The sequence below is a fragment of the Geotrypetes seraphini genome, chromosome 2, assembly GCF_902459505.1.
Source record: "Geotrypetes seraphini chromosome 2, aGeoSer1.1, whole genome shotgun sequence".
In the NCBI taxonomy this organism is placed as follows: Eukaryota; Metazoa; Chordata; class Amphibia; order Gymnophiona; family Dermophiidae; genus Geotrypetes; species Geotrypetes seraphini.
The window spans coordinates 251,729,438-251,745,242 of record NC_047085.1 but is presented as its reverse complement, the minus strand read 5'-3'; the positions used below and the strand labels follow the sequence as shown (position 1 = coordinate 251,745,242).

The following is a 15,805-nucleotide window of genomic DNA, read 5'->3' as shown; positions in this document are numbered from 1 at the left end:
TGAGATTATTAGAAAGATAAAATCACCAGACAAGATAAATAAGGAAGGAGTTAATGGGATTTGATATACCACCTTTTTATGGAACAATTGCATTGAAATGTCAGTTTTGAGAATTTATGTCTGCTATCTATATATTGCACTATACAGAAAGAAATGTGAGGAGGCGCTTTATGTGATTAATTGTGCCAAAAGGAGAGGAGAATAGCAGGATAGATGCACTCTTCTTTGGATGACCTCTGGTCTACTTTACATCTTCTTGCCATGACCTTTAATTGCATGGGTGTTCAGAAGGCTAGAGCTTCACCCAAGCTTGATCTTGTGGCTGCAGGTTGGCCTAAGTCAGGGGTGTCCAATGTCGGTCCTCGAGGGCCGCAGTCCAGTCGGGTTTTCAGGATTTCCTCAATGAATATGCATGAGATCTATTTGCATGCACTGCTTTCAATGCATATTCATTGGGGAAATCCTGAAAACCCGACTGGACTGCGGCCCTCGAGGACCGACATTGGACACCCCTGGCCTAAGTGGTCCTGGTATGCAGAAATCTTTTTCCACTACCATGTGGCGGTTGTTTGTTGAGCTAAGGTCTCATCATTTGGGAAAATCTGGGTCCATTTTACGATATAACATGACCATTGAAAAGCACCAGTTATGCAGGAAAGACCACAACTGCTATGATGCAAGTGAGCAGGTCTCCCTTTCACCTTAGCAGGCAGGGTATCCCTTTTGATTCCGAGGTCTTTCACTTATTGGATCTCTGCTTGTGCTTGTGCAGATATTGAAAGTAATGAATGCCTTTCCCAAGTTGGTCAGGCTATTTGTGGTAGTGACCTGACTGAAAAGGGGACGTTAACATTCAAAGCTGCCTTATCCAGGTAGATTAGAGATATCTCTATACTTATTTGCCCAAGGGTCATATGGTCTCAGAAGGAACCCTCGTGCATTTGACCAGAGCTATCACTACTTCTTGGGTGCAGGATACTAACCTGACACCAGAAGATATTTGTTGATCAACTAATTGGTCCTCCGTACAAACCTTATTGAAGCAATACAAGTTAGATATTAGAGCTAGGGAAATTTTTAAAGAATTGGCGCTTCAACTCAAAAAACAATCACAGAGGGTGGGGTAAATTTTCCTAATTTTTGTAGATATCATCAATCCTATATTATGCGTCAAGGTATGTATTGGATCCTCCCAGAGCTCATGGAAAAGCTCCCAGACTGGTCGACATTGGAATGGCAACTCATGTTTCCTCTGAGATTAAGCCATGTTCTCAGTATCAAAATGCCTAGGTTATACAAAGAACTTACTGTTAAATGGTTATTTTATAGATCAATATAAATATGACGCAAACCATTAAACAAATTAGAATGGTTAGTGGACTTTCAATTCAAATCCTGTAATATTTAGATTTTAAATTTAAACAGTGGGACAGGCCTCAGAACATGGAGTTGATTTTTGGGACTTCAAAAAGAAGAAACCATCTTCTCTTACACTCCTTTTAGCATCATAGGCTTGAGACCCACCTCTCTACCGACTAACTTTATTATTTAATTAATTTAAATTACTCTACTCCTTCCTTTAATTCCTTCAACTTTAATCACAATTAAAACCTCTTCTAAAATAACCTCTATAAAATAACTATTTAACAATAAGTTCTTTGTTGTATTGTTATCAAGCAAGTATGGCTCAACACACATGGCAAAGTGGCATTAGCTTCTCTACTGATTTCATTAGTTCAGTGCTAGATTCATCACACTCTATGCAATGGGAACAGCACTCAATGGATAATAGTATCAAATCATTCTTCGGGTACGTTAAGGGGAAGCAACCAGCAAGGGAGGAAGTGGGACCCTTGGATGATGGGGACAGAAAGGGAGTGGTAAAAGAGGAAAAGGAGATAGCTGACAGGCTAAATAAGTTCTTCACGTCAGTTTTCACGAGGGAGGACACAACCAACATTCCGGAACCCGAGGAGATCGTAAAAGGAGAGCAGGATGAAAATCTGGTCCAACTAGAGGTGAGCAAGGTGGATGTCCTCAAGCAGATAGACAGGCTAAAGAGCGACAAATCGCCAGGTCCGGATGACATTCACCCAAGGGTACTCAAGGAACTAAGGAACGAAATAGCTGAGCCACTTTGACAAATATGCAACCTATCCTTAAAAACTGGAGAGATTCCGGAAGACTGGAAAATAGCAAATGTCACGCCCATCTTCAAGAAAGGCTCAAGGGGAGACACAGGAAACTACAGGCCGGTGAGCTTGACCTCGGTCCCAGGAAAGATGATGGAAGCACTGATTAAAGACAGCATCTGGGAACACATCGACAACTATGGGCAGCTAAAGTCGAGCCAGCATGGCTTCTGCAAGGGCAGGTCATGCCTCACGAACTTATTATACTTCTTTGAGGGGGTAACCAGCCAGGTGGATAAAGGGGAATCCATAGATATCATTTACCTTGACTTCCAAAAAGCCTTCGACAAGGTGCCACACGAAAGACTACTAAGGAAGCTATGGAACCACGGGGTGCAAGGGGAGGTCCACCGATGGATCAAAAACTGGCTGGCGGACAGGAAACAGAGGGTTGGAGTAAAGGGCCATTACTCAGACTGGCAATGGGTCATGAGCGGAATTCCACAGGGGTCGGTGCTGGGACCGCTCCTATTCAATATATTCATTAACGACCTGGAGGCAGGAACACAATGTGAGGTTATTAAATTTGCGGATGACACCAAACTATATCTCAAGGTCAATAACATGGAGGACTGCGAAGATCTCCAAAAAGATCTGACAACACTGGAAAAATGGGCCAAAAAGTGGCAAATGAGTTTCAACATAGGGAAATGCAAGGTCATGCATATAGGGAAAAAAAACCTGATGTTCACTTACAAAATGGGGGGATCAGCGCTAGCGGTGAGCGACCTTGAAAGAGACCTGGGAGTGATGGTAGACACAACATTGAAGGCGTCGGCGCAGTGTGCAACAGCCTCAAGGAAAGCAAACAAAATGTTGGGTATCATTAAGAAGGGTATCACAACCAGGACGAAGGAAGTCATCCTGCCACTGTATCATGCTATGGTGTGCCCGCACCTGGAGTACTGTGTTCAATTCTGGTCGCCGTACCTCAAGAAGGACATGGAGGTACTTGAGAGAGTCCAAAGAAGAGCAACAAAGCTAATAAAGGGCATGGAGGACCTCTCATATACTGACAGACTGAAAAAGCTAGGGCTTTTCTCCCTGGAAAAGCGGAGACTTAGAGGAGACATGATAGAAACCTTCAAGATCATGAAGGGCATAGAAAAAATAGGCAGGGACAGATTTTTCAAATTATGGGGATCAACAAGTACAAGGGGCCACTCAGAGAAATTGAAAGGGGAGAGGTTTAGAACAAACGCCAGGAAGTTCTTTTTCACACAGAGGGTGGTGGATACATGGAACGTGCTACCGGAGGATGTGATAAACAGGAGCACGCTACAGGGGTTCAAAGAAGCTTTGGATAGGTACTTGGAGGACAAAGGGATTGAGGGGTACAGATAAAGAGTAGAGGTAGATTATAGGGATGGGATTAGAGGTAAGTTATAAAATTAATCAGGGACCACTGTTCAGGCACTAGGCCTGATGGGCAGCCGTGGGAGCGGACCGCTGAGCAGGATGGACCTCTGGTCTGACTCAGCGGGGGCAACTTCTTATGTATCCTATGGGACGAATTGTCTCAACAATCCAAAAGATATATTAGGGCAGAGTTGCATGGGATGACACTTATTGAATATTGCAAAAAGGAATATTTAAAACGCGGTTTACGCATTTTTAAAGAACCCAGGATGTTTAACAAAGATAAGGAATTTATAAATAAATGGATTCAAATACTTAATAAATGCTCGCTTGATATAATGGTCCTGATAATAGAAAAAACCAAGAGTAATGCAAGAAATTAAGATCAATATAGAAGATAAATTAAAATCTGTAAAGGATAAAACTACTGAAGTAGAATTTAAAAAACATCAGGATGATATGCGTGCTAGTGTAGATATTTTTAGAATGGACTTACAAAGAAACAAATTTAAAAAATTTAAACGAGATGAGGAGGATGATTATGTCAATCAAAGAATGCACCCTTGGTTAAAGAAGAATAAATTAGAGAAACTCAAAAGGAGAAAAAAGTGACCTTTGATAAGACTTCTGAATCATCAGCTAGTAATTTCAGTTCGGACGATGATTTTTTAGACTCCAGACCACCAGTATCAATAAAGGAGAAGACGGCGAAGAGCAAATCATCAAGGTTTTCAACAGAATCAACCAAATTTTCCACAGAATTACAATTACAACCAGAGACCACAGACAAGGTCACAGAGAGGACAGAGGTTTCTGTGATTAACCTTTCAGATCACCAACTATCTGTTGATGAATTAAATATCCTCAATAAAGGGTTAATATTTGTATCAACAAAACATGTGGACTTCTTTCAGACTCGGATTGATATTGAAAGATTCATCCAAAAATTGCGAATTAAGATGTTTTTTGGACAAGACAATATAGCTGATGATCGTTCCATTGTGTATCCGAAGTCCCAAATATGGGAAAGATCAACTCCATGTTCTGAGGCCTGTCCAACAGTTTAAATTTAAAATCTAAATATTACAGGATTTGAACTGAAAGTCCACTAACCATTCTAATTTGTTTAATGGTTTGTGTCATATTTATATAGATTATATAATGAAAATAGAATATTAGTAGATACATGGAAAACCTTAAGATATGTTAATAACTTAACACCTATTTCAATACTTAAATCAATGTATCAGACCCTATGGCTAAACTCCAAGATTCAAATTGGCGGATTTAAGGTCATCTGGAAATATTGGATGAAGGCAGGTATACGTACTTTAGATGATGTTATTTCTAATGGTAAGCTGCTTGACTTTTCACAATTGCAACACAAATATGATCTTAATAAATCACAAATTTATAAGTGGTTGCAATTGAAGCAGGCCATTCAGGTAGAGTTCCCTGAATAAAAAATCTTTGTAATCAGTATAGTTTGCCGTTCTTGTGTTTTCAGGTGGACTTTCTGGGACACCAGGCTGCTAATGGTACAAATTAATATCTAGATTTATGAATAAAAAACAAAAACTGGTCTTTGGGACATTTGGAGAATTGAGATTAAGCATCAAATTACTGCATCTCAATGGCCACAAATTTGGTCTTGGAGGATGAGATGTACAGTGTCTGCATCTATGAGACAAACTTGGTTTTTTTCTGTTACATAGAGCATTTTCAACCCCAGTTCGTTTACAGAAGTTAAATAGCTCTAAGTCAAATAGATGCTGGCACTGTCATCTCAAATCTGGGACATTAGATCATTTGTTATTCTATTGTCCATTGATTCTTGCTTTTTGGAAATCAATATGGGGGTCAAATAAATTGTATGTTGGAAAATCCAGTGGCATTATTGTATGATACTGTGATGTTTGGCATGTCAATGAAGGCTAAGAGCCAAATATCATCTAAGAATAACAGACTTCTAATTATTATGACAGGGGTTGCCATACAACAGATTACGAGTAATTGGAAAAACTGGAAGAGACTTAATTATAGATTCTGGTGGAGCTCTTTATGTCACATTTATAAAATGGAAAGGACAATAGCTACACAGCAGGGGAATTTTAGAAAATTTCAGATTTGGGAGCCATTAACAAAATAGTGTAATAATTGAATATTATTTTTCCCCTTAAAAATGCACATCCAGAGTGGGGGGAGAGGTTTTTTAATTTGAATATTAAATAAGGTACTGTATATAGGAATGGGATTTCTGGTAGGTTTTCTTGAACTTAAAGAATGTTATTGATTAGGGGGGAGGGGGATAAATTCTGATATGGATTTTAACAGAACATTAAGTGTTGTATCTGAGTTTAAAATGTTATAAATGCTGTTACACTTATTGAAAGTTGTTTTTTTAAATGAAAAAAGAATTGGTGCTTATAGTGGCCTCATCTTCCTCCTATGTAGTGTGAGGTGAAACTGATCTAGTCTACAAAAAAATGAGAGGAGACATTTTTATTTTTTCTTTAAATTTCCATTCCTTGAGTCCTGCTAGATAGTTTAGGATCCTCCAGGAAAGTAGTGATTGCTGCAGCGGAAGAATTGCCCTAAATTCAATAAGAGATTTCTGTCTATTATTCTGCAATTTTTGTATTGCCTATCCCACAATTACTAATTTTGAGAGGTTCTCCATGTTGGTAGGGGGAGAAGAGCAGGAATTGCACAAGAGCTTTGGACAGAGCAGTTTGATTCTGGTTTAATGTATTTCATTCATGATTATCTTAGCTTCGACAGTAATATTCTGTCTTGTCCAGGGCCCAATTTTAAAAGTATCCCATGTGTAAATTCTGTTTTAGAAAAGGGGCAATTGCATATGGTGGTGATCATCATGTTTACATTGCCAGTAGATGTGATAGGAGCTAGAAGGGGAGATGGTTTGGGAAGGCCTAACATATTGACGTGAATTCCCATATTATAAGAGAAATTCATGTAGATCCCAAAAAATTTAGCATTTACATCTGCTGCAGGCATTAAGGATCTGATTCTGTAAATGGTGCCTTAACTATGAACGCCTAGCAGTTCCTAACTAAATTTTGTATCCAACTCAGTTGGTATTTTAATTGGTTAAATGGCCATTAAAAAAACCAAAAAAATAAATTTTTTATTACCAATTAAGGTTGCATGCAGATATCAATGCAGTACCTAAGTCAAGGCGCCCTCCGATGCTTAATAACACACGAAAAATAGGTGTAGTTAAGGTCAAAGAATACGTGTGGTAAACTTATGTGTTGCTAGTTAGGCATTGATAAATTAGATAGGTAAACCCTGGTATAATATACTGACGCCTACCTCAACGCCTATGTCTGCCTACGTCACCACTAGATGTGATTCTATATAGGATGCCTAGTGCTTGATTGACAATCGTGCAGACCGATGCCATTTATAGAATCAGGCCCTAAGTGTGTGCTTTAAGAGACAGGTATCAGTACTAAAGTCTGATTTCCCATCTGCCCCCCCCAAGCCCCCCTCCCTACACACACACAGATCAACCCTCACCCTGGCATTGAATTTCTCTTCTCCCCATGCCCTTCAATGAACCCTACTATCCTTCTGCCTCCTGTTCCCCAATTTCAATTCCTTTTCATATTGCCAGTCTTATCGGGGGTCCTTGGCATTGAGCAGGATCAATTGTCACATGAGCCTACTTTTCTGGTTGTGGGTGCAGAAAATGGTCACCATGACCCCTAGCAGTAATGCTGTGAGACTACCACTAGGCACATTTTTTTTATAGTTGCCCTGTTATAAAATAGTTGGCCATGCAAAGCATGCCAGAAAATGACTTTTTTTAATGAAACAAAATATTTTATGTAATATACAGAAGTTTATATACATGTGCCATATAATTGCTCCAAAATCTCAGAAATCTTGCCACAAAATCAGCCCTTGAGTTGCTTCATAAATCTGGAACCTGTTTAATCCAGTCCACATGGTTATAGACTTAACATTACTTACATTTTATTAAAGTAATCTGTAAAAATGTATCCAGTTCATGGATGGACAGAAGCCATTTGTAATGAACTGAAGAGGTGTCCGGGCTTACCGGTGCTATTACATGTGGATTAGTGGACATAGCTTTGTTGGCTGCTCAAAGTGGTGTTTTTCCCCTTCCAGAGCTATTTCCTGAGCAGAGCTCAAAGCTTGTGCCCTGGCTCGGAGGGCAGTACTGTTCCAGATTCTTTGGGCTGGCTCACACATCCACTTGGACGTCGTTTCTTTCTGGATTGTAACTGGTCAATAAAGGGTGCAGCAAAAGAGAGTATGTACAGTTCTCCCAGGAACCCAGGTGAGGTAACCCAGTTTCCTATGCTACAGTCCCTTTCTGCCTTCCAGCAAGCAAGGAGTTACTTCTTTAGGCCAGGAATACATTCATCCTGCATAGAAAATATACTGTTCTTTAGAATGCAGGAATGAAAGCTTTGCTGTCTTTTTGCCTTTTCTTACTTTCCTGTTTTTGTTGTTGGTAACTGATAAACTATAATCTTACCAACAAGAAAATATTTCATGCTCTCCTTTTTCTTCAGACAGATCTTGTCTTATGTGTTCAGTATTTTTGTATCTATGCCTGTTCCTGTTGTATTTTCTATATTATTTTGACTGGAGCATACCTTGGAGAATTGTTATTGGGGTATATTGGTAATTTGTTTATTCATTCATTTTATATTCACCTATTTCTTAGCATTCTCACCAGATCAGACAAACATTTGTGGGGGTTTACCTGTCAGTCAGTGGAGGAGACAAGATAAAGAAGTTCTGCATGCTTTGCCCCATAATGGCACTGCACAGCCTTAGGTGGTGACAGATGAATCATGCAAATCCTGGACTGGTTACTGAGACTGCTCCTAACCCAGTTGGAGAATTGGGCATCAGTTGAGCAAGTAACCTCTGCCTTCTCTAGCACTCTCCAGACCGGTAGAGGTTAATCGTGCAAACAATACATCTCATCATGACCAGCAGGTGGAGACTGAAACAAAACTGTGGAGTAGTACATAAGAGGTACCTTCCCCTATTCCTATCAGTCTGCCGAATAGCCAATCAGAACTAAGAACTGGAAGCAGAAATAAACAATACTCCAAACAGAAGTAATAACTAATACAGTGGTACCTTGGTTTATGAGTGCACCGGTTTGCGAGTGTTTTGCAAGACGTGCAAAACATTCGCAAAATTGGCACCTTGGAAACCGAGCGTGCCTCGATTTGCGAGCGGCATCCTCCCCCTGCGATCCGGCACCCCCTGCCACGATTGGGCACCCCCTGCCGCTTCTTACTGTCATCTGGCATCGGCACCGGCATGTCCTGTGCGTTGGTGCCGGTGCCCGAAGATCGGCCTCCTCTTCTTGCTGGGCCTTGAGCATCTGCGCATGCTCAAGGCCTGTGAGTTCACGCTCTCTCCGGAGATCTCAGAGAGAACATGAACGCGCAGGCCTTGAGCATGCGCAGATGCTCAAGGCCCAGCAAGAAGAGGAGGCCGATCTTCGGGCACCGGCACCAACACACAGGACATGCCGGTGCCTAGATGGCAGTAAGAAGCGGCGGGGGGGGGGGGAGGGTGCCGGATCACAGGGGGGGCCTTCAGGGGGAGCAATGCCGGTTCTCGGGGGGGGGGGGAATAGAGCAGCACTGCTGGCCTCGGGGGGTAGGAACGTATCAAAGCGAGTTTCCATTATTTCCTATGGGGAAACTCGCTTTGATAAACGAGCATTTTGGATTACAAGCATGCTCCTAGAACGGATTATGCTCGTAATCCAAGGTACCACTGTATACCCAAATGCTGTTGGAAAATGCAAATGAGAGATCCCAGCAAGAAAATGTCCCCACAACTCGCCAGTCAAGCCATAGCCGCTGTTCTTCAATTCTTCCCGGCCCTAGAAAAATACTAGAACCCGCAGCAAAAAACAAAAACTGCACACGCAACAGCCACACAACAGTAGACAGGGTGGGGACCTCTACCAGTTTGGAGAAGCTAAAAGAAAGTAAATTAGTAAGTAAGAACCTAATATCTCCTTCTTTAGCACTCTCCAGATCTTAAATCTTACAAGCGGGACATACCAAACCAGTCCCCATCATGGGTGGGACCCCCGAAGGGCCGACACCAGAATATGCTCACCGAACACTGCGTCCCGACGCACCTGAATGTCTACCCAGTAGTGGCTGACAAATGAATGCAAGGAAGACCAAACTGCAGCCTTACAAATGTCCACTGGATGCCCTAGTAAAACTCAGCCCAAGAAGCTGCCTGACCCTTAGTGGAATGAGCCTGGAGAAATTCTGGAATAGGCTTCTTCTTCAGAAGATAAGCGGAAGCAATAGTCTCCTTGATCCAATGCGCAATAGTAGCTTTAGAAGCGCCATCCCCCTGACGAGGACCCGCTAGAAGGACAAAGATGATTCGAGTTCCGGATTTCTGGGATCCTCTGCACATAAAACACAGTTACTTACCGTAACAGGTGTTATCCAGGGACAGCAGGCAGATATTCTCACATATGGGTGATGTCATCCACGGAGCCCCGATACGGACAGCTTCACAAGCAGACTTGCTTGAAGAACTTTTAGAAAGTTTCATGACTGCTGCACCATGCATGTGCGAGTTCCTTCCCGCCCAAGGTAGGGCGCGCATCTACTCAAAGTCTCATTAGTTCAGATAGCTAGCTAAGAAGCCAACCAGGGGAGAGGGGTGGGTTGTGAGAATATCTGCCTGCTGTCCCTAGATAACACCTGTTATGGTAAGTAACTGTGCTTTATCCCAGGACAAGCAGGCAGCATATTCTCACATATGGGTGACCTCCAAGCTAACCAGAATGGGATGGTGGGAGTGTTGGCAAATCAGGAGAATAAAGTTTATAATACTGCCTGGACAAAGTGGCCATCCCGTCTGGAAAAAGAATCCAGACAATAATGAGAGGTGAATGTATGAACCGAGGACCAGGTGGCAGCTTTGCATATTTCCTCAATAGGAGTAGATCTAAGGAAAACTACAGATGCCGTCATGGCTCTAACTTTATGGGCTGACTCGACTCTCTAGATGCAGTCCAGCCTGAGCATAGCAGAAAGAGATGCAAGCAGCTAACCAGTTGGAGATGGTGTACTTGGAAACTGGCTGTCCCAACTTATTTGGATCGAAGGAGACAAAAAGTTCAGTAGAAGATCTTTGTGGCTTAGTCCTTTGTAAGTAGAAGCCCAAAGCATGCATACAGTCCAGAGTATGAAGAGATGTTTTTCCAGGATGAGAATGAGGCTTTGGAAAAAACACTAGAAGTACAATGGATTGATTGAAATGAAATTCTGAAACAGCTTTCGGTAAGAATTTAGGATGAGTACAGAGGATCTTGTCGTGATGGAATGCTGTGAAAGGTGGGTCCGCTACTAAAGCTTGTAGCTCACTAACTCTGCGAGCAGACGAGAGAGCAATAAGGAAGACCACTTTCCAAGTAAGATATTTCAGATGAGCCATAGACATTGGTTCAAATGGAGGCTTCATCAAGTGAGCAAGAACAACATTGAGATCCTAAACCACGAGAGGCAGTTTGAGAGGTGGCTTGACATAGAAAAGTCCTTTCATAAATCTGGAAACCATAGGATGAGCAGATAAGTTTCCCTTCCAAGGGCTGATGAAAAGCAGCAATTACACTGAGATGGACTTTAATGGATGTTGATTTGAGACCTGATTGAGAGAAATGCAACAGGTAATCCAGAACTGAAGACAAGGAGGTAGATTGAGGCTCCTTGTGATGAAGGGTGCACCAAGCAGAAAACCTAGTCCATTTCTGGTTGGAACATTGCCTAGTGGTAGGCTTCCTGGAAGCCTCTAAAATGTCCTTGACAGATTGAGAGAACTGGGAATTGGTAGTTACGTTGAGAGGTACTAAGCTGTCAGGTGCAGAGACTGCAGGTTGGAATGAAGCAGAGACCCCTGACTCTGTGCAAGTAGAGACGGAAAAACTGGTAGAAGTAGTGGCTCCCTGCGGCTGAGTTGAAGTAGAAGGGAGAACCAAGGTTGTCTGGGCCACCGAGGAGCTATGAGAATCATTGTGACATGTTCGTGTTTGAGTTTGAGGAGTGTCTTGAGAATTAGAGGGAATGGAGAAAATGCATACAGGAATTTGTTGGTCCATTCCAGAAAAAATGCATCTGCCTCGAGGTGTTGAGGAGAGTAGATCCTGGAGCAAAACTGAGGCAGCTTGTTGTTGTGGGGAAACGCAAAGAGATCCATTTGAGGAGTTCCCCACCTGGAAAAAATGTAGAGAGGGGAGGAATTGAGTGTCCATTTGTGAGTTTGTAGAAGACTACTCAATTTGTCCGCCAGACAATTTTTCTCTTCTTGAATGTAGACTGCTTTCAGGAAGACATTGTGAAGAACTGCACAGTTCCAAACTCTTTGAGCTTCCTGGAAAAGAGGGCGGGATCCTGTTTCTCCCTGCTTGTTGACATAGTACATGGCGACTTGATTGTCTGGAGAAGCTAAAAGAAAGTAAATTAGCAGGTAAGAACCTATTTTCTCCTCATTTGATACTCTGTAAGAGTTCTCTGTTTTAGCGCTAGTGGATACAGTTTTAATCCTAAAGTCTGATCTGCTCTTGTTGTTCTTGACACGATGCAGTATAAAGTGGTGGCTTTGGTTCAGCATTATGTACTGAGGTGTGAGTCTTAATATTCCCTATTGATTGATAATATCAGATTCCAGTTTTGGTTGACTGGGATGCTCACTTTCAGAATTGAGTATTGAAAGGTACTTGATCTCAGCCTAAGTATTCTGGTCCTTCATCTCTCTGGAAGAGGTTATTTTTTTTTTCCTGTTTGATTTTGCAGTTTGACTTCTGCTTTGGGCCTTCAACCTTCATTTTCATTGAGGGCATTTTCTTCTGAAGACCTTTTTGCCGTGCCTTTTTAAGATACGAGTTCTAACCTTTAGGGCCTTACATGAAGGTATTCCATCTTACGATTTTGCTTTGCTCATTATTCTTTATGTGTATAGTAAAACAAACTGGCTTCAATAGAAGAAAAGGAGTGATTGAGAAGTGACCCAGTTAGGCTTGAAAAACTGCTCAGAAATATGAAACTCTGAAGGGAAGGCTGTTAAGAGTTCACCTTCTCTATGATCTATAATGAACCCCAGTTCATCACTAGATTGCTCATTCCATACAACGTTTCACGGACCCTCCGATCAGCTTCAAACAATCTGTTAACAGTTCCATCTTTAAAAATTATTGGTACTAGAAGACAAGACATGTTTTCAATTATTGCCCCTACCTTATGGAACTCTATGCCTCAGTACATTAGAGACATAAAGGACCTCATTTCTTTTAAAAGAGCTTTAAAAACTTATTTTTTCAAGGATGCTTTTAATATATGACTCTCAGATTTATAAATTTTTTAACCCTAGGTTTTATATCCCATAATTTTGCTTTTTTTCCCTTCCTTCAGTTATTTTTCCCTTTAATGTATATTTTCTTCTACAAATATATTGTAACTTTCCCCCTCTACCTTCATGTTTCTTGTGTGTTAACCCAGTATGTTTTTTTTTTAATTTAAAAGTCAGTGTATTTGTATTTCTATTTTACTTGAATTGTACATCGCTTAGGTATTCAATAAGCGATTTATCAAGCACTAATAAAACTTGGAAACTTCCAGTCACTGCAAACTTAACAAGTTTATGGGCACACTCAAAAACTCGAAAGATGTTTGAAAAAAACAAAGTTTCGAAGTCTTTCTGTTTTATGCAAGAAATGTCTTCATTTGGTAAAAGTTAAAACTGCCACCACTGAGTTACTTAGCTCTGTTTATTGTCTTTGGGGGTCCCAACGTGGCCCCGTTTCAAATCCTGCTTCAGGAGACCCGATGTAGATGAAAATCAGAGAGTAACAAATGTGGACATGTGTGAATCTACAGTTCTTCATTAGCTAAATACTTTTACTGGTCGTGATGTTCAGTTGTATCTAGAAATAAGATTTAAAAACAAGTCTGTGTGAATATAATCTCTAATTCACACTAGACTACAAAGGTTATGCAATCTTTAGGCAAAAGCAGAGGAGAGAAGCTCATAAATTGTACATACTACGGCTCTGGAGACTGACATGTAACAAACTCAAATTGCCAGCAAGATGCTGTGGGCTAGCTGCTGTTTAAATAGATCAGCTGAGGGGGAGGAGGGAGAAAAAAACGTGATCACATGACATGCTGTCAACTGTAAACTTAATGGCTCTATTGATGTCAGTCTCCTTCTGCTCTCCTTGTGCAAGATACAACAGGATTTGTGTAGTATCCATTTTTAGAATCCACAGCGTATACAAATCCACATGCATTTCCTTTTAAATCAGACAACATGGTGAACCTTAATAGAGCCATCAAGTTTACAGTTGACAGATATTGAAAAGAAGAAGAGAAATCCTATTATTTATTCATTACAATATTTTGTCAATGGCCCCCATATTTTTATAAATTTAGTATATGTCCCTCTTTGTATTGCTATTGCTCTTTCCATTTTAATCAGCCGTTAGATTCTTCATGTTTAACCTTGTTTTCTCTAACAGTTTCACTTTCTGAAGTGTTTTACTGGCAATATGTTTGATGAATATTTAATATAGCAACTCAAGCAAAATGGAAAACATGTGGTCCTTAGCTTTCTCAGTTGAAATACTGAACTTCCAAGGCTGCATATGGGGCCTTTACTGGGTAAAGCATACAGGACTTCTCTCTCTCCATTCACTGATTGACGGGCACAACTCACAAGTTCTTGACTAGTCTGGTAGGACTAGTGGAAAGAAAATTAGCAGGTAAGACCCAATTTCTCTTCATTTTATAATGTATTCATTCGTTTTATGTACATTTGTTATAGATCCAAGGCTGTTCTAGGCATATGGTTACATTTTTTTTCTGTATTTGAGATGCAGCAGTTTGAGTTCAGACAGTGCTTATTCTAATGTCTGCATATAGGTACACAATAACTCTTTTCTATTTCCAACAGCGGATCCTGTTGTACAGGTTCATCGGGCTTTCTGTGAAACCTTACTGGAAAGAGCCATATACTCTCTAGTAAAGCCAGAAGCTAGTAAAGCAGCACCAGAAGATGATGCTTGGTATGTGTCCTTTTTTGGCTCCCCTCACCCCACCCCCAAATCCCTCTTAGAAACTTTTCTTCATGCTATCGTATTTTTTTTTTTTTTTTTTAGATCCTCTGGGTAACAGCTTTTAGTTTTCCCCACTGCTAGCCCATCCAGTTAACCTTGTTTCAGCACCCAGTAGTTCCTTGAAGGCAAGTAATATTGCAGATTCACACGAGTGGTCACTGACCAGCATTGTTTGAGTTGTCCAATAATCATCTAGTAATTTCCAATAGGAGACCCTAGTGACTTTGTTTTTATTTTGTCCACAGTTCAAGAAGAATCATTTCATTGCACATAGAAATGGGTTTTTTTGTGGGTATTCTGCTGAAGGGAAAGGGATTGGGACTTGTATACCACCTTTTTGTAGTTATACAACCACATTCAAAGTGGTTTACATACAGGTACTTCAAGCATTTTCCCTATCTATCCCGATGGGCTCACAATCTATCCAATGTAATGTTCAAAATCAACAAGAACAGGAACTCTCAATATATTATACGAGCAGATTGTACTGTGGCATTGAGACCACCACTCCCGCTGTCCCTAATCATTTACTCATCTAGATACAGTCAAAATGTTCTTTAAATGCTTGCTATCAGATTGTCATTTTTTATGCAGCTATGGCAGAAAAGCCACAGTTCCAAATGGGAGAGTTTAGCTTTGGAGTAGATGAATTGACAGCAATTCCTTTTACCTGCATATATAACAGCAGTTGAAAGCACTTTTCTTTTGAATGCTAGATTAGTCTAGAACTTCAAGGTTATTCCCACCCACCAGTGGAAGGAGACAGAGAAAAAAGTTCTCAGTACTTTGCCCAATAAGGGCACTATGCAGCTGTAGGACTTCAGCATTTGTTTGACGCCAGTAGATGGTGACGGGTGGACTGTGCAGCTTCTGGATTGATTACTTAAGCAGCTCCTGAACCAGTTGGAGAGCAAAGCTTCAGTTGAACAGGGTATACTTCTCTGGAGGTCTTGGATTCCTTCAATTCAAAAACAAAAAGGAACCCCCCCCCCCCCCAGGAAAATGAAGATTGGTGAGCTGGAATATAAGTGCAACTTGGAAGAATTTTGATTTCCTTCTCCCCCTTCACTAGTTTTTTTTTTTTTCC

The 15,805-nt window shown here is 40.9% G+C and overlaps 1 protein-coding gene across 3 annotated transcripts in view; it reads left to right on the top strand.

Moving 5' to 3' along the window:
* SREBF2 (sterol regulatory element binding transcription factor 2) overlaps positions 1-15,805 on the top strand; it is a 181,007-nt gene that overhangs the window by 86,833 nt on the left and 78,369 nt on the right. For all 3 annotated transcript variants that reach the window (XR_004537939.1, XM_033929355.1, XM_033929354.1), the window contains exons 12-13: positions 7,710-7,881; positions 14,556-14,667. Coding sequence is in view for 2 of the 3 variants with exons in the window: in XM_033929355.1 (XP_033785246.1) it covers positions 7,710-7,881; positions 14,556-14,667 (284 nt within the window). In the remaining variant the exon portion in view is untranslated. The remainder of the gene's footprint in view (positions 1-7,709; positions 7,882-14,555; positions 14,668-15,805) is intronic.